The following is a 26984-nucleotide window of genomic DNA, read 5'->3' as shown; positions in this document are numbered from 1 at the left end:
GTCGCCCGCGATCGAGTGTGTGTGTGCCTGTAGTGATCCAGATCACGATCCAGGCAGACCAAGATCTCTTAGGCAAGATCAAACTATAACCAAAGGATTCGTTTCTCATAACTACGGTGCCATCCACTGCTCATCGACCACCAAGTACAAACATCCAGATTCATCATCCAAATCATCTTCATTTGTTGTTCGATACAGTTACTGAAACGAATCCATCAGTTCAGATCACAATTAAGTCTGTTCTTTCTTTTTCTTCTCTTCCTCATCATGATTCCCGCCACAATCATCAACCAATAAATCGTCGTTGCCGTCGTCTGCCTGTATACTACTGTATCTACTACTACTACTACTACTATTCGTATATAGTGTGCATTTTATTTGTAAATTGTTATAGTGTTAATCTAGGAATGGCTGTTCAAAATGTTTTTACCTCTGCAAAGCTGATCGCGGTGCTGATTGTAATCTGTGGTGGCGCCTACAAGCTGTTCCAGGGCAATACACAGCACCTGCAGAATGCATTTAGCGGACCGATGCCCTCGATGGGTGCGATCGCAACAGCGTTCTACACCGGTCTCTGGGCCTACGATGGATGGAACAATCTTAACTATGTAACCGAAGAAATCCAGAACCCCAGCAAGTACGTCGATGTTATTTCAATCGCTAAAATAAAATATAATACATTTTTACCGTCCAGAAATCTGCCACGTTCGATCATAATTGGCATCCCGCTGGTAACGCTGTGCTATGCGCTAATCAATGTGTCATATTTGGCCGCAATGTCACCGACCGAGATGATTGAGTCGGAAGCCGTTGCTATCACATTCGGTAATCGCATCCTGGGTGTAATGGCGTGGCTTATGCCGCTAAGTGTCACCATCAGCACATTTGGCAGTGCCAACGGTACGCTGTTTGCCGCCGGAAGGTACGTAGACTTTCCGGCCTCGTTAGAATAAAAGTTCACCCCTTCCAAGGGAAGGGGGCTAATAATTTTATTATTAATGATAACGTGCTAACTTATTTACCTGTCCATCAAACATTTCCAGGCTGTGTTTTGCCGCCAGCCGCGAAGGACATTTGTTGGATATTCTCTCCTATGTACACGTGCGTCGTCTGACTCCGGCTCCCGGGCTGATTTTCCATGTAATGTAGCCACTCAACCCACAGCATGTGCCCACGCGGCTAATGATCCATTTTCTCTCATCACTAGTCATTGATTGCCAGCGCGATGGTCCTGTACGGCACGATCGATTCGCTAATCGATTTCTTCAGCTTCACGGCATGGATTTTCTACGGCGGCGCGATGCTGGCACTGATCGTGATGCGTTACACCAAACCTAACTATCCGAGACCCTACAAGGTGCGTTAATAGAAAATTGTGAAAAGATTAAACTAAGTACTACCGTTCCCATCCGTATGCAGGTTCCACTTATCATTCCAATACTGGTTATGATTATTTCCGGCTATCTGGTGGTAGCACCCATCATCGAAAAACCGCAGATCGAGTACCTGTACGCAGTGTTGTTCATCTTTGCTGGGCTCTTTTTCTACGTGCCATTTGTACATCTTGGATACCATCCGAAGTTTATGGGTGAGTTAAATAAAAATTTTAATTTTAGTTTAAAAACATCGTTCCAGTTTAGAATCACAAAGGTTGATTCTATAACAACAGTGCTGCAACACGGGTCAAATATGCATGCTTACTGCGATACAAGTTTTCCGTTTGCTAAAATTATGATGCATGCAATAATAATGCTTGTTGCATACAATGAAGGATTTACACTTTAGTACTGAAGAAAACGATAAAGAGCCTCCACCGTTAAAAAATTAAAGTGGGCGCATGGTCATTTATTTTCCAAACAAAAAACTTTTGAAACACTTCAGATTTTTCCATACATTTTTTAAAATGCTTTGACTAAGTTTCGTTTATAAAATTATTATCCTGGAATTATTTTAACTTTCCCCCCCTATTTTCAGGCAACGTCACCTTATTTTTCCAAATGCTTTTCGAGGTTGTGCCCACCACATCGATGGCCATGTTTGACTGATCGGGCAGCCAGCACTAGTAGCGAAAAGACAAACTGAATCAGCCAAGTTAAAGTATATCTAACCGTAGATTTTTTTTTTCGTGAATAGAAAAAGATTGTTGAATAGAGCGTAAACTTGCTTCACAATTCAAGCTACACAAACGAATCAAATCAAATCAAATAGCAATATGAAGTAGATTGGAATGTGTCTCCTGCTTGAGACAGACAGAGAGATTGAAATGTCATTAATGAGCTTCACAGAAGGTAAGAACGTGCCAATCAAACAAATATATAACCACTGAAAAGTAATAACACAAGGGCAGTAAGATCGAGCAAGCAAAACACATACATATTTCTGTTCTTGATATCGATACAAGTAAGAAGAACAGCATACGAGACACAACAAAACGAAAACACTGCTCAAATCAGAACAACAACCCTAAACAAATCGTTTTTCAATAATTTTGGAAAAGTATACATATGCAATAATTGTTTCAATCAATAGCAAAAGAAGAAAATCGCTATCAGGCGAATGTAGCTCTAAGTGAAAGAAGAAGCTAGACGTATGAATGGAAAAGGCTATATTTTATAAACCAATTTGGAAAAAGTGGGAAAATATTTAAACTCCAAGACCAAGCGTAACATCAGCCGTAGTTTAAATGTTAGAAATCATTGCATATGACGGCAATGGCACACACAGAGTAGTAGTTTTTTGATCATTGTCATTAGTTTTGGTTAGTTTACCAAATGCAAAAACTTTGAACCACACTACTGCAGTGCGGAATTACGTTTTGTAGCTGTAAGTTTTATTTTCGTATACTCATCAGCCTCCCTGAGCGAGTGATTCATGTTTGAAGCTAGAAGTGTGATATTCAAAGCAGAAATTCAGATAAGCCGTTTGAACTTGTTTCAAAGCATTATAAATTCATCAAACCTTTTCTCTCTTCCAAACACAAAAGACCATGCAAAGCTGCACGGATCATTCCCGGATGGTTGTTCCCCGAAAGATTATCTTATTATGCAAGAAGAGCATTCTTTTGTTGAGACATATAGATTCTAAATATTTAAAATCACGATAGAAACTAATTTTTGGGGAACAGCTATTGCCTCGTCAGTTTGGTGCAGGAACTGGCGATATCAAAATTTTTTTGAAGGATTCGAAAATCACACTAGCGAAAAAAAAATACCAAAGAAAAACCGTCTGCCATAAATCCGATGGATGAGGCAAATATTTAAACAATTCGACTGAGGATGTAATGTAGTTAAAAACATGAACACCCGAGCTAAAGGGAAGTATACCACACGTAATGTATTAAAAAAGTTCATTGTAAATGCACACATCTTATAGTATCCTACTATAATACTACGTTATCGCTGATATTATTGCATAATTTTTGATTGTATATAGCGTTGTTCGCTCGCGATCCGATCGGTACACCAAGGAGCTATCATTCCGTGCCGACGAATCGTGTTCTATCATTCAGTGCTAGTAAGTTTGGTTAGCTTTATTACCGTTTATTTATCTTTGATACTGCTTTTGTCCTCAATAATACATTACACAGTAGTAGCGTATTAGACGTATAGACTTATTAAAAAAAAATAAAAACAAAAACTGAAACTTCATCATTGTGACAAGCAAACAAACACACAAAACAAACAATAAAATGCAATCGCCTAATTCGAAACGAATTGTTGTTACACAACGTCAAAGTCTGAAGCAACATTGGCAGATTAATTAAAAAATAATAGTCGTGATAAAGTACTGACCCTAGTCTGTTGATCTATTATTATACCGGTTGGAACCGAGAAAGAAGGATATATTACTGTACTTATTGAATTGAGCAAAATACTGTAACTGGAATAAAGTAACACTAATTGACACTATTGGAAGCAGCACCTATAAGGAATTTTGAATAAAGAGCAGATTATTTTAGGAAAGTGCGTTCGTTGTTTTCATTCTGTTGCTGTAACTCTTTCTGTGAAATGCATCAAAGTATGTCATGGTGAGTATCGAACAGTATTTTTCGCTTCCGTAATTTAGAAGAAAGTTTTTTTTTTCATCAGCAACCTTATCGACAGTGATGTGTAGTGACTGTTCTGCGCCGATGGTTTTACAATGTTTCGTGCGTAAAAACTCATATCATTTGTGATTTTGTGAAAATGCCCGTACTTTTTTTTGTCTACACTAATAGCGAATTTCATTATTCACCTAGGTCAGGGCAAATCTACCGAGGAATAAAGAAACGACATCGCGATTTACGACATATGTAAGAAAGAGATGCAAAATAATTGTTTACGAACTAAGCACGGGGGTTTACGAACTGTAAACTGAAACCTTACGAGGATAACATGATCCTCCAAATTTTGATGACTTTCCAAACGGACCCAGAAAACATATTCCCACGGGCCGAATAGTCAAACATCTTCCAAATTTTTCCCATGACAAGTGTTGCATATGACATGAGCCATACGAAAACCACTTCTTTCCCACCGAGCTAACCCAATTCCTAAAACCCATGTTACCTAACATATCCTTATTCTAACATACGATTTTCCACGACAAGTGTTGCATATGACAACTAGCCATACGCAATCCACTTGAGAATTCCCACCGAGCTAGTCATATGAGATACAACCCAAACCTTACTCAACCCGCTTTTTCGTCACCACATAAATTCCCAAGCGCTGCAATCAAAGCAAGCAGCATGCACCTTTTCTCATGACCCATTTTTACTCTCTTTCTATTTCCACCCCCAAGCCGGAATCGCATGCAGCTAAGCAGAAAAGCGACTCCGCGACTATATTAAAACAGTGCTGATTGTTATACGCCTACGCGTATGCAACACGCAGATGATTGTAACGCTTGAGAGAATTGGACGCTCTTCAAGCTCTCCCTACTCAAGTCCATACTATGACAAATCATTGCCGGTTGACTCCACCTCCGCTTAATATACACTAAAGTCGCTTTTTACGCGGGGGATACGTGCCGCGTAAAAAGAAACCGCGTAAATTCCGGAATCCGCTTAAAAAACCGCGTAAATTCCGGAATTTGCGTAAAAAAAACCATCGTTAATTTTGCATTCCGAGTGAAGGGGAAACGAAATCCGGACAAAAAAAAAATACCGCGTAAATTACGGAATTCGCGTAAAAAACCGCGTAAATTCCGGAATCCGCGTAAAAAAAACCGCGTAAATTCCGGAATCTGCGTAAAATAAATGCGTAAATTCCGGAAATCGCGTAAAAAAAGGCGCGTAAAATAAACCCGCGTAAAAAAACCGCGTAAAAAGCGACCTTAGTGTATATACATTTACATATTACATACATAGAACAATTAGAATCTAAGAAGTGATCTAGGAGTAAGTTTTATTTTAATAAATTAATCCCGTTTGGGACTTAGATGAAACAAGTCATGTTTTTTTTACTAAAGTGAAAAGAATGTATCTCATGGCATACTTATATCTCAGAACTAGGCAAAGGGTTTTGATAGCAGTTGGGTTGCTTCCAGGTCAAAACGAGGTGAGTTGATGGAATAAAGAAATTCGTTATAATCCTGGCGGAACTGTGAAGAACAGAGCTTGTTCGTTACTTGAAACTCAGGCCTTAGGATCTTTCAATAGGTTATTAGCACCTCACAGAAAACTTGGCCCAAGGAATAATGTAGTTTCAAGAAACGCTAGCGAATACGAAAACTAGAAACCGCATGTGTCTCAGAAGTGCAAAAATTGGCAGCAGCTAAGAGGTACAAGTTTTTGGAAAAGGACCGGAAAGAAAAAGTACTGTTGGTAAGCTGCCTGGCGGATGACTGTCTAAAGGTCGTCCGGGAGAAGTAGGGGCCTTAAGACAAGTGATTTTACCGTAACACAATATGGCGTCATTTGTTTACAATATTTAGGGGGGATTGACCCTCTATTGTGTTGTTGAAAATTCTAGAATATTATTAAATTAAATTAACTTTAAATTAAGATTTGGATACGGTAATAAAAAAATTATTACCGGCATTTGAACCGGTGATGTCTTCGTCATCGAGCACATCCAACTAGATAATGCCTGCTATCATCAAACTGCACTCCGCAATAACTTACGCTTGCCGTTCACTAAATAAAAATCTTGTTCGCAGAAGTGGCGAGAACAATTCCTTGCGCTTGTTTTGCTCCCAGCAGAAGGTAAATTTGACAGTCCGGAAATGGAGAGAATTCGACAATCTATTAGTAAGGCTTACATGTGATACAAGATGTACTACTCGCCTGTGTGTTGAAACTCCACCTTTACTCCATGCAAAATGCATGTTACTATCACAGGACGGAATTATGCACTTCATCTTTCATAACATCACACGATAAGCGTTACAATAACAGTAGGGTAAACAGGTATAATACGCCCCCCCTAAGGAACATCGTCAATATTGTAGCTATGTTTATCACAAACAACAAATCTTTCCTGCAGTTGGATACACTATTTAGTTGGTAATGCACTGCTATCATTTTGTTTTGTAATTACTGTTACACAAAAACGCCATAATTTTATTAAAAAATATGACATAATTGCAAGCTTTCCAATCTACCGGGGCAAAACGCCCCAGATGCAGTATAATATGCCCCATGCAGTAGCTTCATATGGCAGCTCAACACGCGAAGCGAAACAGCGCTTGAAGTCTCAGAAGCGAACGCTAAAGCAATGAACAAATCAGCCGGGCTAGCGGTGGGGCATATCGCCCGGAGCTGTAATGTAGCAGAAAGCATTGAATACTTAGGCAAATTATATAATTTTTATCGTTTCTTCACTAGATACAGCTTATTAGAGGTTCATTTGAGATATATAAGTGCAAATATCAGGTAATAAACTTTATACGCTAGTAAAAAAACGTTACGGAAACGCTGCAAGAAATTAGATCTGAAGCAGCTCAAATTAAAATTGATTTTTGTTTATTTTTTGCTGCTAGTGACAATTATCAAACTTGCACAGAAGGTTGGTCCTATGACCCGCTACGGATTCCCAATAGTCTCATGTCTTATTTTTTGTGTGTTTCTGAATAAATGGACTGGGGCGTTATGCCCCGGGGGGCGTTTTATACACATTTACCCTATATTCGATAAAAATCGCAACAGAGTTAGCGAAAGAACCCGAAACATAAATAAACAAACTTGGAAACATGAGAATGTAACCACGGTTACCAGTCTTCCATACTCGTGATTGCGCGTGAAAAGAAACGTCAAGGAACCAGCCACTTCTAGCCCCTGGGGAGAAGACAACGACAAAGCTAATATGGGAAGGTTTGGAGGCAACGTACACAAAGAAAACGGCTGCCAATCAGACTCTCATCTTGAAATAACTGGTGCGGCTACGCGTGAAGAGCGGGTCCGATATCTGAAGCCACTTTTTGGAATGCGATGGGCTCGTAAGAAAGTTGATGCTACTCTGGTCGAGGCAGATTTGGTGTCGCAACTCTTCTTAACTCTGTCAGTCACATATACCCACTTGTAATGGGTTTGGAAAATGTTACTTAAAATGATAAACCACTGGAAATTTTCAAGCAAAGGCTATTGGCATAGAAGATGAAGCGCACCAACGTATACAGTTCAACATCAAGAGCGTTTTGCTGGTACCAGACCTGCGAGAAAATTTGATGTCGGTCAAGAACATGATTAAAGCCGTTATGTTTTCTAAAGACTCAGCAGCCCTTATGGATACTTGTTCGAACTAGAGCTATCAACGTAGAACCATTGTGCAATTGCATTTGACGTGGAAACCGACAAATTTTGGCATCGCCGTTCGGGACACATCAGCTAACATGAACTTTAATCAATGGTCCGACAAGGCGTATTGAAAGGAATGTACAAGGCTTCAGAGATCGGCTTTTGTAAACCGTGTATTCAAGATAAGCAGTGTAGAGATCCCTTTAGTGGCAGAAGAGACCGTGCAACTTGCCACTTTGAAAAATTCCTCTCGGACGTTTGAGGTCCTATTGATTCACCAGCATGGCACGGATCCCGATATTTCGTCAGTTTCATCGATTACTGCAGTTGCAGTCACTTCGGAATTCGAGAAGTACGAAGCAACTGTTACTATAAGGATTGGCAAGACAACACCTCGGTTGAGCGTGGATCAAGGAAGGGAGTATTTTTCGACGAATTAGAATAACTGCTACTGGCAGATGGGTATTCAAGTCGAATCCACGGTGGCATATACACTAAAACAAAATGGTGTAGCGGAGCGGTTCAACCGAACCTTAGTAGAGAGAATCCGTCATCAAAAAGGTTATCGCCTTTGTAACAGTGAGACGAGAACCGTGACTATTGCAAGAGATGAAAAGTTCGACGAAAGCTCGTTTTCCTATGCTGCCGAACAAATTTGAACTGATGTTTCGTTACTTGTTGGGTTCGCTTACGGGCAAGAAGGGGAAAATGAAGCTGAACGCAACACCGACAATGAAGATCAACTTGAAGATAAAAACTATGTCTAAAAAGTCCCTGTTTCTACAAATTATAAACAGACTGAGGCTCACAAAACGATAACCAGATACAGCTGTGGATGGCGCGCTCCCTATGCATCTGCAACAACAAGAACTGTCATGGCATAGCAGACGGTAGCGCAGACTACTTAACTGGCTACAGAGCAACTTCTGGCAGTTCCTTTTCACTAGATACGCCCGAGACGTTTCACGAGATCGAAAATTGACCTGACCGATAGGCGTTGTTGGAGGCCGTAGATGAACTTTATTCCATGAAAAAAAAAACAACGTATGGCGTTTCGCAGGCTGTCCGCCAGGAATTAAACCGCTGCAGTCAACATAAAATTTCGAGTGCAAGAGAATACTGACGGTAAATGAGTGCAATGCAAGGCCCGACTGGTAGTCAACGGATTCCAGCAGAAACCCGGACTGGATTATTACGAAATATTTGCTCCAGTTGCCAAGTTAACCGCAATCCAACAAAGGTTGTTAGTTCCACCAAATGGACGTGAAAACAGCGTTCCTGCATGGAGATTGGAAGGAGGCGATTTCATGGCAGTTCCGGATAAAGTTAAATCACCACCAAACATTGTGCGCAGATTGATGAAATCTCTCTGTAACTGTTGGAGCTAGGCTTCTGAAGATCAATGCACAATTACTGTCCTGCCCAGCCTGTACACAAGAGTTCATCCGGGAGACGAGATCTCGTCCTCTATGTAGTTGAGCTGCTTGTTGTTGGTAGAAGGTAGATGTTATGTCAATTATAACACTGAAGAAGCAACTGATGTTAACTTTCTCCATGTTGGATTGTGCGGAAGCCGTTCACTACTTAGGAGTCAAACTGAACCTCAACATAGGATAGAAAATCTGTAAGCGGATATGCGTTCAAGGTGTTTGGACATCTAGTGTGTTGGTCAAGCAAAAACCAAACGACAGTTTCCACATCATTCAGCAAAGCAGAGTACGTGGCCCTTAGCTCTGCGGTATCAGAAGAGGTCTGGATTGCTGCTGTACTGGAGGGCTTAGAACTAAATAAAAAGGATGAAGTGTTCATCATTTTTGAAAACAACCAAGGTTGTGTAGAAATGGCGCGAAATTTTGAAGCGAGGCAGTCGTAACATATTGCCACAAGTGTTTAATGCCTAACGGTATTAGAGCCACAAATGGCCGACTTCGAGCCATCACTTCGAATTTTCGAAGGCACAAGACTCGGTAACAGTAAATGCTTCACCTGTGAAAACGCTATTTCAGTCACTTCAAGATCCGCCAATGAATCGATTGCAGTGTCCATTAGTTTCAATACAAAATTGATACAGCTATACTAAGTTTTTTTCACAGTTGTCTGATAATTTTTACAGAGGTAGAGAGATGTCAAGAAAAAAGTTACCCATAGTACTAGATAAGATCGTGCAGAAGATCTGAAACAGGGCACAGAGTATGGGGTTTACTAGTTTAACAATGAATCTTACTTACTTACTTACTTTACTTTGTTGGCTAACGGACCGTTCACCGGTTTAGGGCCGAACGAATTAGAGATGTCTAGCTTCTTTTGTCTCGGGCAGCCGTTCTCCAGTCTCCTCGTACACCAGCAGATCGCGTATTTTCTTCCACCGCGTGCGAGGCCTACCACGGAGTTGACGGCCTCTGCCTGGTTCTCTACTGAAGATAGTTTTGGCGGCTCTCTCGTCAGGCATTCTGGCTACATGTCCAGCCCATTGAAGCCTGTCCAGCTGTATTACCTCTACTATATCAGCATATTTGTATACCTGGTACAACTCGTAATTTATGCGTCCGCGCCACACTCCATCTTCCAGTTTATCGCCAAGTATCGATCGCAGAACTTTACGCTCAAAAACTCCGAGCACTCGTCGACCAGCTTCCTTCAGCGTCCATGCTTCATGTCTGTAAAGGGCCACCGGGAGGTTCGGTGTCCTATACAGCCCTAGTTTTGCGCGAATTCGCAAACTGCGAGACCTTAGCTGGTTACGCAGTTCGTAGAAGGCCCAGTGCGCAGCTGCTGCTCGTCGTTTCACTTCACGGCTCATATCGTTGTCGCATGTCACAAGCGTACCAAGATGAATCTATCTCCACCATAGAACTCCGGTAACTCCCACGCTCCTTGCCAGCAACCATGTACTTTGTTTTGGCAGAGTTTATGCTGAGTCCCAACCTCGCTGCTTCCTTCTTGAAAAGCCTGAAGGCCTCCTCCTTTGCACTTATGCTCTTCGTACTGCACCTTCAAGGGCGATGTTGAACAGTAGGGTAGAGCGCATCATTCTGCTTCAATCCATTTAACGTTATGAACGCGACTAAACGCGACTGTCTCGCTAGCTATCCGCACGCATGATTTCGATCCCTCCAGCATCATACAACTCAGCATAATTAGTTTCGACGGGAAACCGTGTTCCAGCATGATCAGCCACAGCTCACTTCTTTTCACTGCCGCCTTAAAATCCACAAACAGATGGTGGCTCCCGGAACTTATCGAGGATCTGTCGCAGAGTGAAAATTTGATCCGTCGTGGAACGCTCCTGCCGAAAACCATCCTGGTGTTCGCCGGCAAAGGATTCCGTTAACGGTCTCAACCTTGAGAACAGGATACGGGAGAGCACTTTGTATGCAGAGTTGATGCCTCGATAGTTACTACAATCCAGACGGTGGCTTTTTTTGTAGATTAGGCATATGAGGCCTTCCAACCAGTCGCTCGGCATTTGTTCATCCGTCCAGATCCTAAGAATGGACTGATGAATCGCATAGTACAGCCGCTCGCTTCCCGCTTTTAATTGTTCGGCCGGGATACCATCCTTCCCAGCGGCCTTGCCATTTTTCAGTTCCCTAATCGCCTTTTTTATCTCCTCCTGTGTTGGGGGCTCCACAGCTTCGTTTGGTGTCCGGTAGGCCGGTTCATCCGTTTTTGCGCAATCCGCTTTCCGGCTCGCTGTTCAGTGGGTTTCACCACTTCTCTGGGAAGCTTCTCTCGTCTCGCGTACACCTCCAAGGCCGAAAATCAATTTGAGCAAACGGACTCTAAGGAAACAAAGTCAACATCAGCTCGAATCCTTATCGTAAACGCAGTATTTTTGACTCACCCTTTACGGGACCACTTCAAGATTTTGAACGAGCCAATTCCGAACGATTAACAATGCTCCAAGCGTTTCCAGTTAGGCTGTCTTTGCAACAAATAGCTGCAAGTGAAAATGCTATCATAAGCTGACGATTCTAACCTTCAATCTGAATACTCACATCCTGCTTCGGTTGGAGGAAAGTTCACTCCGTGCAGTGTGCGCGATTGTCCTTGACTTCTTATGAGTGTCGTTGATTTCGATTTACTTGAGACACGTCCACTTCACCAGTGACGTGCGATTATCTCAGAGTCCGTATTGCAGGCTCCGTTGATTCTATGAATTTCGACTCACTTGAACTTGAACTTGAACGTGCGATTGTCTTTTTACTTGTGCTCTGATCCCGGATAAGTGCGATGACGTTTGACGGCCTCCCGTTTTATGACGAAATTTATTGCTGGTATTTCTCATTCAAGCAAATCGGGAGAGTTCAGTTGGGTGTAAAATGTTGTTTTTATGTCACCGCTCATATACTGTGCTAAATCATGATTACTTCTCACAAAATATTTATTATCTACAATACATAGGCTTCCGTTCTTGTTACACATGACCGAGGCAGGAAAATTTCTACTTCGGACTTTGTTGACTATTCTATAGAAGCCCCGCGCATCGTTCCTAGCAAAATTGTCCTGTGCGGTGGCGAGCACTTGCTCCTGGTGCTCGCGCTTCTTCCGACGGTGGACTCTATTTTCTGCAGCTCTTGCCTCCCTGTACCTCTCTCTATTTTGACTCGTAGCCGCAGTGAGCATGCGGATCCTGGCACGGTTCTTCTCGTTTGTCTCTCTCTCTCTGGCACTCGGCATCACTGTGCGAGATTTCAGCACGTTCGACAACCGTGCGCGGATCTTACAAACGACGAGATATTGGTCAGAGTCAATATTAGGTCCCCGAAAAAACCTAACATCAGTAACAAGTACGTGATCGATCTGGGAGCAGGCTTCTCCATTTGGATGCCTCCAGGTGAGTTTCCGAATGTTCAAACGTAAAAAATAGGTGCTACATATGGCCATTTCTCTGGCCGCGGCAAAGTTTATCAGCCTCAGGCCGTTTTCATTGACCGGACGGAAGACGTCCTCCCTCCCAACCTGTGGGTTTGCATCTTCGATGACAACATTTACGTCGTGTTTTGAGCACTCGTCATAAGTTCGTTCTAGCTTTTCATAGAACTCATCTTTGAAGAATTTGTCCTTAATCCTCAACACGCATATACGGTCATCTACGAACTCCACCGGATGACTCTTTTCTGATTTCCCAGCACAACGAAACCGACGCCCCGTTCCGCTACCTTGCCGCCTCTGTAGTAGATGTGGTACTTGAAAGAAGTGTGTGCAATAGGGTCCACTGCACGGAGTTCCCTTTCTCCGAAATTTGGCCTCCGACCCTCCTGACTCCCTGCCGCTGTAGTTCTCGAGCAAGCAAGCCAGCTCGCGCCGGTTCATTGAGAGATCGGACGTTCCAAGTACCCAATTTCCAATCGTTTACCTTAATTTTTTTCCGTGTTCGTAGCCTAGGTCTTTGCCGATTGATCCGTTCCGTGTTTCTGTTTTCGTTGTTCGTGGTAAGGAGGGATTTCGGTATGCTACCTTACCAGGGTCGCGATACCTATATCCTGCTGATGGGGCTGCTATCTTAGGTGTAGCTAGTGGGATACAGCATTTCATGATTCAGCGCCCGCTCCGAGTCAGACGCTGTTGTACGCCGCCCCTAACATGGAGATACAGTCGCGTACGACCGCTTCTTTCCAGTTAACATCCAACCAAAGCTTCCACCGGGGTTTGGGTAACCGCCAGGATCTCAGCTAAGGTTACTCGTATCCCAGCCGGCACCTCATGGAGGTTGGGATAGGAGGTGCTGGACAGAGGTGAATGGCCATATTAGGGTCTCAAGTGACACGTGTCCAGCCGTTTACCAGCCAATTTAATTTACCGTACTCGGTAATAATATCTAAGTGTTTACGTCTAGACGATCCGCCTGTACTGTGTCTACACTGCTACTTTCCCCGCAAAGCTCTATTGACTAAAATAGAAGAAAAGCTCAAATTGTTGCTTGCCAGTGACATTATTGAGCCTGTTGAAGGTGGTTGCTCCTGGGTTTCACCCTTGGTGACTGTTGTAAAAGACAACGGTGAGCTTCGTTTGTGTGTCGACATGCGACGAGCGAACATTGCTATCCTTCGAGATCGACACGTGATGCCTACTATGGAAGATTTTCTTCCCCAGTTCACCTCAGCAAAGTATTTCAGCCGTCTGGACATTAGAGAGGCTTTTCACCAGGTTGAATTGAAAGAAGAAAGCCGCTACGTAACAACATTCATAACGCACATGGGTGTTTTCCGGTATAAACGATTGATGTACGGAATCGCTATCGCACCGGAAATATTCCAACGCATTCTAGAACAAATTCTGAGTCGATGTAGTAAGAATGCCGTCAACTTCATCGACGATATACTTATTTTCGGAGCTACGGAACAAGAAATGACGGGGCGCTCAAATCGGTTCTGAATGAACGGGGAATTTTGTTGAATCAAGAGAAATGTTTGTTCAAGGTCAACAACTTGGATTTTCTCGGCCATACCATTTCGCCAGAGGGCATCAGACGAACAGTAAAGTTGAAGCATTTCAACAGTTTCGAACCCCAATGACTTCCGAAGAAGTCCGAAGTTTCCTCGGACTCGTTACTTATGTGGGATTTTTTTTACCGAACTTGGCTACTATCACCGGCCCGCTAAGAGAATTGACCCGTTCAGGTGTTGAATTCACGTGGGGCAAAGAACAAGATGACGTATTTATGACACTGAAAGAAATGATTGGTAACGTTCGGCAACTATATTTTTCGATAATAATCTGCACACAAGAGTTGTGGCTGACGCATCTCCGGTAGCCCTCGGAGCTGTGCTGATCCAGTTCGAGGGAGAAACCGATTCTGAACCACGACCCATTGCATACGCAAGTAAAAGCCTAACAGAAACGGTACGCAGATATTGCCAAACCGAAAAGGAGGCATTGGCCTTGGTTTGGTCTGTAGAACGGTTTGAAATATATCTGCTTGGAAGAGTCTTTGAGCTTGAGACGGACCACAAACCGCTGGAAGCGATTTTCCAACCTACTTCTCGCCCGTGTGCTAGGGTCGAGAGATGGGTGTTACGCCTTCAATCTTTTTTATTTGTGGTCAAGTATCGCAAAGGATCATCCAATATTGCTGACCCTCTATCACGTCTGGTCCAAAATCCATCACCCGAAAATTTCGATGCTGAAAGCAACTTCATGGTGCTGGCTATAATGGAGTCAGCTGCGATTGATATTCAAGAACTAGAAGATGCGACAAACTCGGATGCGACTCTTGAGACCGTGAAGCGATGCTTACATTCCGGAATTTGGGATTACGCGGAAGTCAAACCATTCTTACCGTTCAAGAACGAACTAGGTTTTATCGGCGATTTACTGGTTCGTGGAAACAAACTCGTTGTTCCGGACAAGCTGAAGACAAGGATGATCGAAATAGCCCATGAAGGCCATCCCGGAGAAACAGTTATGAAGAGACAGACGGACATTACCGTCAGCACCTTGGATCGACCTAGCAATAGATTTCCTCGGTCCTTTGCCTTGTGGATCATATCTGTTAGTAATCATTGATTACTTTTGTCGCTATAAGGAGGTGGAAATCATGTCGAAAATCACGGCCAAGGGAACGGTAAGCCGGCTGAATAGAATATTTACTCGTTTGGGTTATCCTCGAACCATAACCTTGGACAACGGCAAGCAGTTTATGGGTACTGACTTGGACGCGTACAGCAAGGCTAAAGGTATATTTTTGAACCATTCAACGCCATATTGGCTCCAAGAGAATGGGCTGGTTGAACGGCAAAATCGGTCACTAGTGAAAAGACTTCAGATTAGCCATGCTCTCGGCAGAGACTGGAAGCAAGACTTACATGATTATTTAATCATGTACTATACCACGCCCCATTCAGTTACCGGGAAAACGCCAACAGAACTCATGTACGGACACACGATTCGATCAAAGTTACCAGCAGTGAATGATGTTGAGACGGCGCCGACTACTACGGAGTATCGAGATCGGGTCCAAGTGCTGAAAGCGAAAGGGAAGGAAATAGAGGACACACGTTGTGGTACCGGGGTATTGAGACCATCGTACATAAAGATACTACTGTACTCAGCACTGAGAGATAAGCCAAGAGTTGGATAAAAAAAGTTAGATGTGTATAAGAGTAAGTGTGTAGCGTTTGGTTTTGCGGAGCAGCATATTTCCTAAATCGATTCCGGCAAGGGTTCCACAAATTGGCGACGGAGGACAGGATTTTTCAAACTTCGGATTTTACCTGCACTCAAAACAGTCGGTAAGATGTTTTTCATTCAACAACAGGGTCGCAGCGAAATAGGAATGCATCCGTAAAAATTGCATTCAAAGATGTTAGATTCTTGATATGGAAGTTTGATGTAGCGAATGCATTGAATTGTAGGTTATAATGCGTGAAAAAGAATATCGCGTGAATTATCTGAAGCCTAAAGAAGGCGTGAATTCAATGTGGTTGATACAAATGTGCAACACGGAGATGAAAAACAATCAAATAAGTGGAAAAAGGCTAGTTCAATGGCTTATGCAAACGAGTTCATTTTGGCTGGCACAAATGTGCAGCAGCAGAAAAAAAAGTGAAAAGCACTGGCGCAAATGCGCAGTAGAAAAATACCTGGCGCAAATGCGCAGTATGAAAATGACACAAATGTGTAAGAAAAGAGAATAACAAGCACAAATGTGCGATTCAGTTTAATTTCCCATATATAGAGGAAGGAAAATATGATGAAAATGCATTGCTAATTAGACCAGTTTCTTAAAATCGCTAGTAAAGCGCATCGCTGGTAAAAAATAAAAATAAAATAATAATGATAAAAAGAAATTCTAGTAGTGATATTTTGTTTCTGATGTTAGAGTTTATTTATTGAAAATTTTAGAAGCTACAATAATTCACGTGAAAAACAGAGAATTGAAACTGACATATATCATACATTACAGGTATCCAACCTACAAAACTGATAATTATCCTAGAAGAATCGATACGATTAGGATTCAAAATATTAAGTAAGATGGACAAATTCGATATTCCAAATTTTAAGTTCAAATCACTTCCTCCGGGCGAAGTAAGAGATGAATGGAAACGGTACAAGCGACACTTCGAGTATCTGGCATTGGCAAATGGTGTCACAAATAAAACCCGTCTCAAGCATATTTTTCTCGCCCGTGCTGGGCCAGACGTTCAAGAAGTTTTCAGCAGTATCCCAGGAGCTGAAGTAGAGGAGCGTATGGGAGTCGACCCTTTCAAAGTAGCAATAGAAAAACTTGATGATTACTTCTCTCTAAAGCAGCACGAAGCATACAAGAGATTTCAGTTCTGGTCTCTCAAGCCGCAAGAAAAAGAACCGCTGAACAAGTTTATGTTACGAGCAATGGAGCTGGCCAATAAGTGCTATTTTGGTTCAACCATACAGGAAATTCAAGAAATTTGCGTAACTGATAAAGTTATTTTGATGTCTTCTAATGATCTACGAGAGAAACTTCTCGAACGAGAAAAATTAACTCTGGACGACGTTGTGAAAATAGTTAACGCGCATGAATCCATTCGATACCAAGCCACACAAATGTCAACGGTACGTGATACTCAAAATGCTGAACCAATTGAGATAAATCGGATTCAGCAGTCTTTGAAAAAGGTAGATTGTTTTCGCTGTGGTAGAACTGGTCACTATGGATCTGATTTCAATTGCCCCGCTCGTAACAAATCATGTGATAAATGTGGCAAGCTTGGACATTTTGCGAAGTGCTGTCGGTCTCGACAAGCAAACCTAGGTCAGAATCGTCATTCTATGAAGCGGAGAATCGATGATGCCGATAGGTACTCCGAACAAAAGTATAAACGACCACGGTTCAAGCAGATTCGATCAATCGAAAACGATGAAAAAGGTAATGATTCAAAATTCATATTCAATATTGGAGATGGTGATGAGTATTTGTGGGTGACGGTTGGTGGAGTCCTTCTTCAAGTTCTTATTGATTCGGGAAGCCAGAAAAACATTATTGATGATATATCTTGGGACAGAATGCAAAGTCAAGGCATAAAAGTTAAAAACCGACGAACACATTCAGACCAAACCTTTAGAGCATACGGACAATGCTCGAGACCGCTTATTGTTAAGGAAGTTTTTGAATCTAGAATCGAAGTTCCAAACCAACCGGAAAGTATGTCTATCGACACCACGTTTTATGTTATTGAAGGTGGAAATCAACCTCTTTTGGGACGAGCCACTGCTAAGGAACTGGGAGTATTGACGTTGGGACTGCCCTGCACTAATCCACCAGAAGTATATATGCTGCACATAAAAAAGCATCCATTTCCAAAGATGAAGGGTATCAAGCTGAAAATTCCAATCGACGAAACAATCTCGCCAGTGGACACAACACGCACGTCGGCCACCACTGGCTCTTTTGGGAAAAATCGAAGAAAAATAAGACTCACTTCTGAGTGCTGATATTATTGAACCTGTCGAAGAGTACAGTCAGTGGGTTTCACCACTAGTTGCAATTGTCAAGGATAACGGGGATTTACGACTATGCGTCGATATGCGAAGGGCAAACTTAGCGATCAAACGAGAAGGGCATCTTATGCCAACGTTCGATGACTTCCTGCCACGGTTAAAGAAGGCCAGATTATTCTCGCGTTTGGACATTAAGGAAGCGTTTCATCAAGTGGAACTTCACGAATCGTGTCGACATATCACTACATTTATCAGTCACGTAGGAGTTTTCAGGTACAAGCGTCTCATGTTTGGGGTGTCGTGTGCACCTGAAATGTTTCAGAAAATACTGGAACAAATATTGTCGAAATGCGAAAATGTTGTTGTTTACATCGACGATATTCTGGTGTTCGGCGAAGATGAAAAACAACATGATCGAGCACTCGAGCAAGTAATGACGGCCCTAAACTTAAGAGGAGTTCTTTTGAATCATCAAAAATGTGTAATCAAAGTGGAGGAACTCACTTTTCTCGGACACAATATATCAGGAAACGGAATTCGACCAGCGGAAGAAAAGACATCAGCAATCAGTTCGTTCCGATCACCGAAAACGGCTGAAGAGTTGAGGAGCTTCTTAGGTTTAGTGACGTACGTCGGAAAATTCCTACCCGACTTGGCAACCGTTTGTGCACCCCTTTGGGAACTCACGCATAAGGGAACAGTTTTTCAATGGGCACCTGAGCACGATATTGCATTTCAAAAACTCAAGAGCATGGTTTCGCAGGCCACAACACTCCAATACTTTGACAACACTTTACGAACACGTGTTGTAGCAGACGCATCTCCTGTAGGTCTTGGTGCAGTTTTAATCCAATTTGGAAACATGCATCATGATAGTGATAGGCGTATCATCTGCTATGCGAGCAAAAGTCTGAGTGCGACAGAGCGCAGATATTGTCAGACAGAGAAGGAAGCATTGGCCCTTGTCTGGGCAGTCGAACGATTTTCGACATATTTACTTGGTAGGAAATTCGAGTTGGAGACAGACCATAAACCGCTTGAAACCATTTTTGCACCCACGTCACGACCCTGTGCAAGAATTGAAAGGTGGGTTTTACGGTTGCAAGGTTTTACATTCGAAGTCAAATATAGGAAAGGTTGCAAGAACATAGCAGATCCATTTTCACGGCTTTCCAAAACTCAAGAAGGTGAAGACTTTGACGACGACAGTCAGTTTCTCGTGTTAGCTATAATGGAGTCAGCAGCAATTGACACTTGCGAATTGGAAAAGGCATCAAAAGAAGATGCTGAACTTGCCATAGTACATGAATGTGCACGCAACGGACAATGGGGAAAACCAGAAGCTAAGGCATATGAGATTTTGAAAGATGAATTAGGTTTCGTCGGAGACCTTTTAGTTCGAGGAACAAAATTGGTGATTCCGAAATCGTTACGAAACAGAATGCTTATTCTAGCACACGAAGGTCATCCGGGGGAAACGGTAATGAAGCGTCGTCTAAGAGATCGCGTATGGTGGCCGGCTATGGACCGTGAAACCGAAAAATTTGTTACCTCGTGTGAAGGATGTAGACTTGTGGGGCTGCCAAGTAAACCAGAACCCATGCAACGCAGGAAAATACCATCTCGACCTTGGATTGATGTCGCTCTCGACTTCATGGGACCACTTCCAACGGGAGAAAACTTGATGGTTATAGTCGATTATTTTAGCCGGTATAAAGAGGTCGAGATAATGCGGCAAATAACAGCTGAAGAAACTATATCACGATTGCACAAGATCTTTACTAGGCTGGGGTTTCCCGTCTCCATTACTTTGGATAATGCTCGTCAATTTATAAGTACAACATTTGAAAATTATTGTAAGGAACATGGCATTTCATTGAATCATTCTACTCCATACTGGCCACAAGAAAACGGTCTAGTAGAACGCCAGAACCGTTCATTACTGAAACGGCTTCAGATAAGCCACGCGTTAGGGCGTAACTGGCAGGCTGACCTTATGGATTACATGATGATGTACTATACATCACCTCATTCTGTAACCGGAAAGACTCCAACGGAACTGTGTTATGGTAGAACAATTCGTTCAAAGATACCATCACTACACGATATCGAAACAGCTGTAGCGACCAATGAGGTAACAGATAGAGATTCTGTTGCAAAACAAAAAGGGAAAGAGAAAGAGGACCAAAGACGTCATGCCAAATATTCAGAAATACAAACAGGAGACACAGTATTAATGAAGAATTTATTACCGGGAAATAAACTGACTACAACGTTTGGGACTAATGAGTATAAGGTTATAAACAAAGAAGGATCTAGAGCAAAAATCAGAGATAAGAAAACGGACAAGATATACCAACGGAACGTCGCTCATCTCAAGCGTGTAATGGACAAAAACAGGTTGTCAAACGAAGAAACACCGAATAACGGATCTGGCCGTCAAGAACTTGAGGATACAGGGTCTTCTCCGATCGTCGCTGAACCCTCCACAAAATCACTAATGGCTTCTGAAAATTCTAGAACGCGCCGAGAAGTAAAACTCCCTTCAAAGTTCAAGGACTACATCATCGCAGACTAAAGTTTCCATTTCCTAGAGAAAACCAGATGTGGTACCGGGGTATTGAGACCATCGTACATAAAGATACTACTGTACTCAGCACTGAGAGATAAGCCAAGAGTTGGATAAAAAAAGTTAGATGTGTATAAGAGTAAGTGTGTAGCGTTTGGTTTTGCGGAGCAGCATATTTCCTAAATCGATTCCGGCAAGGGTTCCACACACGTCGTCGAGCTAAACGGTCATCAATTGACAGCGGAGACACTGTACTCATGCAGAACTTGCTGCCAGGAAACAAGCTATCTACCACATACAACCCGAAGCAGTACTTGGTGGTATCACGGTCTGGTTCACGAGTGACAATCGAAGATCCGGAAAATTCTACGGAAGGAACATCGCACATTTGAAAAAAGTGTGTGACCCCATTCAAGTTTCAGGTCAGCCACCTGTTGAGTACCAACATATTACGATGGAATCGCAGGCCTCATCAGAAGAAGAGTTCCATGGATTCGAGTTGGACGAGAATCCCGAAAGACCAAATTCAACCCAAGGAAACCATCAACCAAGCCGTCAACGTAGATCAACCAAGAGACCAGCAAAATTTGATGACTATCTCATGTAATTTCTTATTATAAAACAAGGGGAGATGTGGTGCCCGAGTGAGGTCCTGAGATATTGTTGTGACGTTTGGATTTGGAGTACGGTCCTGCACTGTGAGATCGTTAGAACCGTTAGAACGCTGAGTAGATAAATAAAGTTGTTTGTTAATACAGTAATCGTCTTATTGATTTATAGAACCAGGGAATTCCCGGATAACACACTTCGAGATGAAAGGACGTCCTATTTTGATGTTTTTATTGTGATATGCAGTGATTGGCAGTAATGAAACTTTTTTAGAACAACACGGCTTCGGGGACGAACTTAAACCATTCCAACAAACAATTTGGTTGTATATCAGCTTATTAAGCATTAGTTCAGCCGGAATCCGCCTACCTAATAGTTTCAGGACTGCTGAGCCTCAATCACTGCAATTACATCTCTGCTTCCAGGGCTGATAGTGAATCACTTTTTAGTGATTTTATCACTATTTGGAGCCTTTTCACTAAAAGGACACTATTCAAGCAAAAGTCACTGAGTAAAAATAACTCTTGCTGTATTAAAACATACATTGGAAAGACTCGTTCCGAAAGAGTGCTTCTCATTTACGAGTATTTGGACAGTTTTCTTTTTGTTGATTTACTCAATGAAAAAAGTCACTAATATGTTGTTATGTAATTCAGAACTTAGGTTTTCGCAATGATTACTATGCCTCCTACGTGAGATTTCTAAGAGAAAGACAAAAACGACAAAGCACATCTGCCTTCGTGAACGTTTTGGTGTTTCGGAATTGGAAAATTTTTAACACTATTACAACCAATACGTTGATCAGTTACGCGTAGTTTATTCAATTAATATCATACCATCCGTGTTCCTGTTCGCTAACCCCCACAAATATTCGACGAGGGCAGAAAAATTGAAGAGGTCTACCCTCTAGCTGAAGAAGCTATGCCTACATTATCAACAAACATAATTTGAATCACAATTTTTGGGCTCCGCTTGGCTGGTTTTGCAAATATTCGGGTGATATTCTGTTCGTAAGATAGGCTGTTATATATTGGCTGCATACAGACACTGTCCAGAGATACAAGACAGCGCCCTTTTATCTTCAATTGGTTCTCATGTTCTACCTTCAACCTGTGTCACTGTGTCACTAAGATTAAAAATAAATAACATTCAATAGAACCATCAATATATACGAACGTGTTATGCGTTCCAGTGCGGACATTGTTTGATGCTTCTTATGATTGTATGAACGTGTACTACTATTTTTATTATACCAGATAATAGTGCTGCATTTGATGGATAAGAAACAAAGCACGATGATACCTAACTTGGACTGCTAGTAATTGTTTTTTTAATGACTTTTCTCTCATAGGAACGTTTTTTATAACAATTTTGTAGATGTTACAGATCTACTTTGTAAATGAAGATTTGCAGTTCGTCGGTTAGATAAATATGCTGACCATGTTCACAGATCGATATGATACATAAATATGGCCAAAATCAATATTTTAAACTAGTCCGACTTGGAAAAAACCCTCCGATTTATTCTTATGACAAAATTTCCTGTTTTGGAAATTTAAAACATTATTGTGTCGTCCTGATGCCTACGAGGAAATAATTCTGTTTCAATTTTTTCTATATTGTGCTGCATTAGTCAATGTGTGTTCGTTCTATGGATAATTCATTTGTTGTAGCCTATATGTTATATGTTAAATAGCATTCGTTATACATTTTGTAGTATGACTATAGCATGTAAACCCGTTACCCTTAAAGGGTACGCAGCTCAAACACAAATTAGCACAAAACAACTAGTTTGAACAGTTTTGCCATTACTCCAAGCTCAAGTATGATGCTTCATAAGATCATCATAATTCAGTAAGAACACCGTGTGTTGAAATTCCGATTTGAAATTTGTTAGTTTGAATGTCTAGTCAGTGAGAGAAAGCTCATGTGGTTGCTCTAAAACAATTTCCAGAACTGTGAAAACTTTTGACCTTGACTTCCGCAGTTCAGAAATATCGAAGTTGGTCGCTGGTCGTTTAAGGCATATTCTTTGGATTTTTTGGCAATCTCTTTGTCAAAAATCTGCAAAAAAAACGAACAAATAGATAACGCCGGCTGTGCAAACGCTACAAGACATGTAACTTACATCATCCTCGTCAATCTCCAATACCGAGGCCAAGTCCCACTCAACACTAGGGAGTGGATTGGAAATAAATTTGGCAGCCTGGGCAACTGACGGCAGCACATGCGCTTGGAGTGCCGCAACTTCCCACAGGGAACTCTCTAGGGCGTTCGATTTCACCGGATCACGTTCCTCCATAATGAATGGATCCTGAGATACTGCAAAAATTCAAACGAAACAATCATTAGTGATGAGAGCTACATTTGAGGCGAAGTATTCCACTTACCTTCACCTCCGCTGGGATGGAAAATTAGTCGCTTTAAAGCCGGATGTCGCAGTATCAGGTTTCCAATGAACCGCATAATGATAATGATATCCTGTGGTGGAGCAATCAGTGCCAGTCGAGCCAACCGCTTTACGAACGCTGCGACCAGCGCTTCTGGTAAGTGAGTGGAGCTCAGAAATATGTCCGCCAGATAGAACAGGCGGGCTTTATACTTCGTGTGGAAGATTTCTGGCTCGAACATCGAATAAAGTTTTTCGTAGATGTTTGGATAGGTAAGGTTGTGTTGTTGAATCATTACAAAAATGCCTTGCAATGCTAGCAAACTAATGGCACCACCAACATCCAATGAATCCATCAAGAAGTCAGTCAAAAGAACTGGTTTATCCAGATGAGCCAGAACTTTCTCCAGCAGTAGAATCAGAACCTGCCGGTGACAAACCTCGTCGTGTTTCCAGTTTATAACACATGACCAGGTTTTGTTAATGTGTTTCCGAATGTATGGATAGTCGACCTCTTCCATTTCGACGCACAAATAACTAGGCGAATCGTGGAGCGATTCTTCCCCGATACAGACAACTCCAAGCAAGCTGATAAAATTTTGAATAAAAACCGAGTTGGGACTGAATCCCTTCGGTGCTAATGACGGTAATACCTTCCAGCAAAAGTAAACTATATCTAAATGAGAGGCATACTCCATGAAACGATTGATCAGATGAGTGTTCAGTCGTTCCGAAGAAAGCACCGCTTGGAGAATGTTTTTAAGTTTACCCAGTGGAAAATTGTTGGAAGCAATGGCACCTTGCTCCAGTGGATTTTTGGTTTCCGCCACTATCAATTTCATCGCTGTGGTTAACGATTGGGTACTCTCCGCTTGCTTATCATGGTTAAATCCCTCCAGAATGGCACTAAACGCATCCTTATACTGTTCTTGTAGACACTGTTTGTAAGCCAGATCGGAAGATGTTTCTGCAAAATTCCACCAACTCAATTAACATTTTTCGAAACCTGAAAGCACATCTTTTACTCACCGACTGGCTTCAATGGTTTTACCCAAATTCGCATTTCATTCCGCCTGAGTAGTTCAACAAAGATAGTTTCCAGAGCCAGCAAACATGGAACCACAGCCGCTTTTCTGGCATTGCATTCCTAAACAGAAAAAATAATCGATGAAAATATCAGTTCAAATTGATATAACAAAAGAATGATTCCATTTTATGAAACCTATTCACCACTACGCAGAAAAATCGCATTATTCATTAGAACAATTCGCGTTTTTTTTTCTTTCTTTGCATTGCGTATTGAGTGAACTTTTAAGAATATACCTTCAGATAGCCAATAATTTCCTCCAGTTGTCTGGTATTTCGTGGTGATGCCAGGAATTCACTAGTCTTCGATTTCAGCTGCTTCGCAAAAGACTTAGAGGAAGATTGAGAATGTGCAGCTGTTGCAGCAGACATTTTTCTACACTTAAATCTGTCCGGAACGATATTGAACCACACCACCAAAACTGCTGCTGTCTGCTTGCTACTGCTACTTCGTTCACGACGGCACGGCACGCACGGAAAGGATTGAGAGAAGAAAAAGGTTTTGACAAGTTGCATGACACATACTGCACGTGTGTGTGGTTGCGTATAGGGTTGCTATCCCGTATTGTAACTCGTATGTACACGATTGTTAAAAGTGACACGAAAATGGGTGAAATTGAACTCTAAATTAATTCGAAGGTACGAAATTGGAATACATTTGATCGCAAATGTATTATTTCTTTTGGCGATTCAAAGCTTAATTTAAAACTTGGGGCTTTTGAAGTAGAATACTTCTCTCAGGAAGTTCGGCTACATAGGGATGTGAAATGAAAATCTAAAACCGAAAAAAGTTAAAAATATGTCCAATTTCTAATGCTAATAAATCGGTTAGTATTCGATGGATTTCCTTCGTTCTTGCAGCAATAGATTGGAAAATCTTCTAAGATTCTTCCCAAAATAAGATAATTGTAATTTTATTATTCACACTATTGTACTATTGAAAATAGTCAAGCCTTGTCAAAACGAAAAATTCGACCTCTGATTGGTCGTTATATGATTGCTTCCCAAGCACGGTCGACAGGATCATATACCTTGCAATTGAAAACATGCTATTTGGCCTATATAAGAGCCTGTTTCGGCCGGAGCCGCTCATAATAGTTCTAGACAGCGACAACAGCAATCGTCCTTCCTTAGCAGCAGCACTAGCCCTGTGGTTGGTCACCACGTCCCAGGAGCAGCGCGGTTCTTCCCAGCGTGTGTCGCCAGACAGCCATTATTCCCCCCGTGTTGGGGCAGCATGAAGATTGCCATCAGGAAATCCAATTTTGGAAATCAAAATGCCTTTTTGAAGGCAAATAAACAAGTCATTGAAAGTTAATAATTTTTGTCAATGCAAGCAAGCATTCTGTGTTACATCCTAGCAATTCAAATCTGTCGCACCCGTCGAATTTACTGAATGTAAAATAGCTTCCACAGTGCATGTTGTCCGTGTATCTTAATTCCCCCAATGTTAGGGCAGCTCAAAGGTTGTAATTAGCAACCGATTTTGAACCGCAAAATGCTTTTTTCAAGGCAAATAAAAAGTAAGTGAAGGTTAATAATTTTCTGGCATCAACACAAGCAGACATTCTGTGCGGGATGCAATCAAATTCTGTTGTAGTTGTCTATTTTTTTTTTACTTTATTTAGTAAACCCCCCACTGTAGGGGCAGCGCAAAGGCTGCGATCAGCATGACCGACATTGAATTATAAACTGCCCTGTTAGAACGCATTCACAAAAGCAGTTAGTTCGACTATGCAGAGCTAATATGAAGTCGATTCAATCAATCAGCATAAACAGAATTTCGTCATCTCCCAGCTGCCAAGTTGCAACATGATGCGACACGCAACAGCGAGCAAACGAAATCGCTTGATGTTACAAACCGCAATAAGATACGGGTTAAAACCGTTGCGTGTGTGAGAGCACCATCGGTGTTTATTCGCTGAATACAAAAATCAAATGAGAATTGTGGAATAATTCGTCTAAAGAACATAAGGAAATGGTAAACCTGAACTGAAAGGCGTGGCCTATTTCGTAGCACCCTTCGGCTATAAAAGAGTGTTTCTGGGAAAACTAGCTACATTCATTAGTCGGAAGGTGAACTGGATGGACCGTCAACAACGTTGACAGCAGCAGCAGCAGATATCAGCACTCAGCGGTAACAGAATATATCAGCGGGTCGCGCCTGTGGCTGCCTTCAAATTAAACAA

At 41.9% G+C, this 26984-nt stretch overlaps 4 protein-coding genes across 7 annotated transcripts in view; 3 read left to right on the top strand and 1 right to left on the bottom strand.

The window, feature by feature from the left end:
* LOC129732453 (b(0,+)-type amino acid transporter 1) overlaps window positions 1–3965 on the top strand; it is a 76346-nt gene extending 72381 nt beyond the window's left edge. For all 4 annotated transcript variants that reach the window (XM_055693349.1, XM_055693348.1, XM_055693347.1 and 1 more), the window contains exons 6-11: window positions 367–637; window positions 695–922; window positions 1044–1140; window positions 1208–1357; window positions 1420–1588; window positions 1975–3965. In XM_055693349.1, coding sequence (XP_055549324.1) covers window positions 367–637; window positions 695–922; window positions 1044–1140; window positions 1208–1357; window positions 1420–1588; window positions 1975–2045 — 986 coding nt within the window. In that variant the 3' untranslated portion in view covers window positions 2046–3965. The remainder of the gene's footprint in view (window positions 1–366; window positions 638–694; window positions 923–1043; window positions 1141–1207; window positions 1358–1419; window positions 1589–1974) is intronic.
* Window positions 3966–15257: 11292 nt separating this feature from the next.
* Window positions 15258–15800, top strand: LOC129729233 (uncharacterized protein K02A2.6-like). The gene has a single exon (XM_055687731.1). It carries the CDS (start codon window positions 15258–15260, stop codon window positions 15798–15800), a length of 543 nt encoding a protein of 180 aa, XP_055543706.1.
* Window positions 15801–18227: 2427 nt separating this feature from the next.
* Window positions 18228–20720, top strand: LOC129729232 (uncharacterized protein K02A2.6-like). Its single transcript, XM_055687730.1, has one exon. The coding sequence runs from the start codon at window positions 18228–18230 to the stop codon at window positions 20718–20720; it is 2493 nt and encodes an 830-aa protein (XP_055543705.1).
* Window positions 20721–22113: 1393 nt separating this feature from the next.
* LOC129731726 (nucleolar complex protein 4 homolog A) lies at window positions 22114–25283 on the bottom strand. Its single transcript, XM_055691949.1, has 5 exons — window positions 25033–25283; window positions 24739–24856; window positions 23711–24676; window positions 23449–23642; window positions 22114–23384 (listed from the first exon to the last, which is right to left on the bottom strand). Exons 1-5 carry the CDS (start codon window positions 25165–25167, stop codon window positions 23259–23261), a joined length of 1539 nt encoding a protein of 512 aa, XP_055547924.1. The 5' UTR covers window positions 25168–25283; the 3' UTR covers window positions 22114–23258.
* Between the last annotated feature and the right edge of the window lie 1701 nt (window positions 25284–26984).

The sequence above is a fragment of the Wyeomyia smithii genome, chromosome 3 (genome assembly GCF_029784165.1).
Source record: "Wyeomyia smithii strain HCP4-BCI-WySm-NY-G18 chromosome 3, ASM2978416v1, whole genome shotgun sequence".
NCBI lineage: Eukaryota > Metazoa > Arthropoda > Insecta > Diptera > Culicidae > Wyeomyia > Wyeomyia smithii.
Note: the sequence above shows the minus strand (reverse complement) of the source record. Positions and strands in the feature narration are given on the sequence as shown.

Bases quoted from the DNA above. Each gene is read 5' to 3' on its own strand.
- LOC129729233 (XM_055687731.1), top strand. From the start codon at position 15,258: ATGTCGAAAATCACGGCCAAGGGAACGGTAAGCCGGCTGAATAGAATA.
- LOC129729232 (XM_055687730.1), top strand. From the start codon at position 18,228: ATGCGAAGGGCAAACTTAGCGATCAAACGAGAAGGGCATCTTATGCCA.
- LOC129731726 (XM_055691949.1), bottom strand. From the start codon at position 25,167: ATGTCTGCTGCAACAGCTGCACATTCTCAATCTTCCTCTAAGTCTTTT. The intron at 24,677-24,738 runs GTGAGTAAAAGA...GGAATTTTGCAG, and splicing joins AAAACCATTGAAGCCAGTCG to AAACATCTTCCGATCTGGCT. The intron at 23,643-23,710 runs GTAAGTGGAATA...GAATTTTTGCAG, and splicing joins CCATCCCAGCGGAGGTGAAG to TATCTCAGGATCCATTCATT.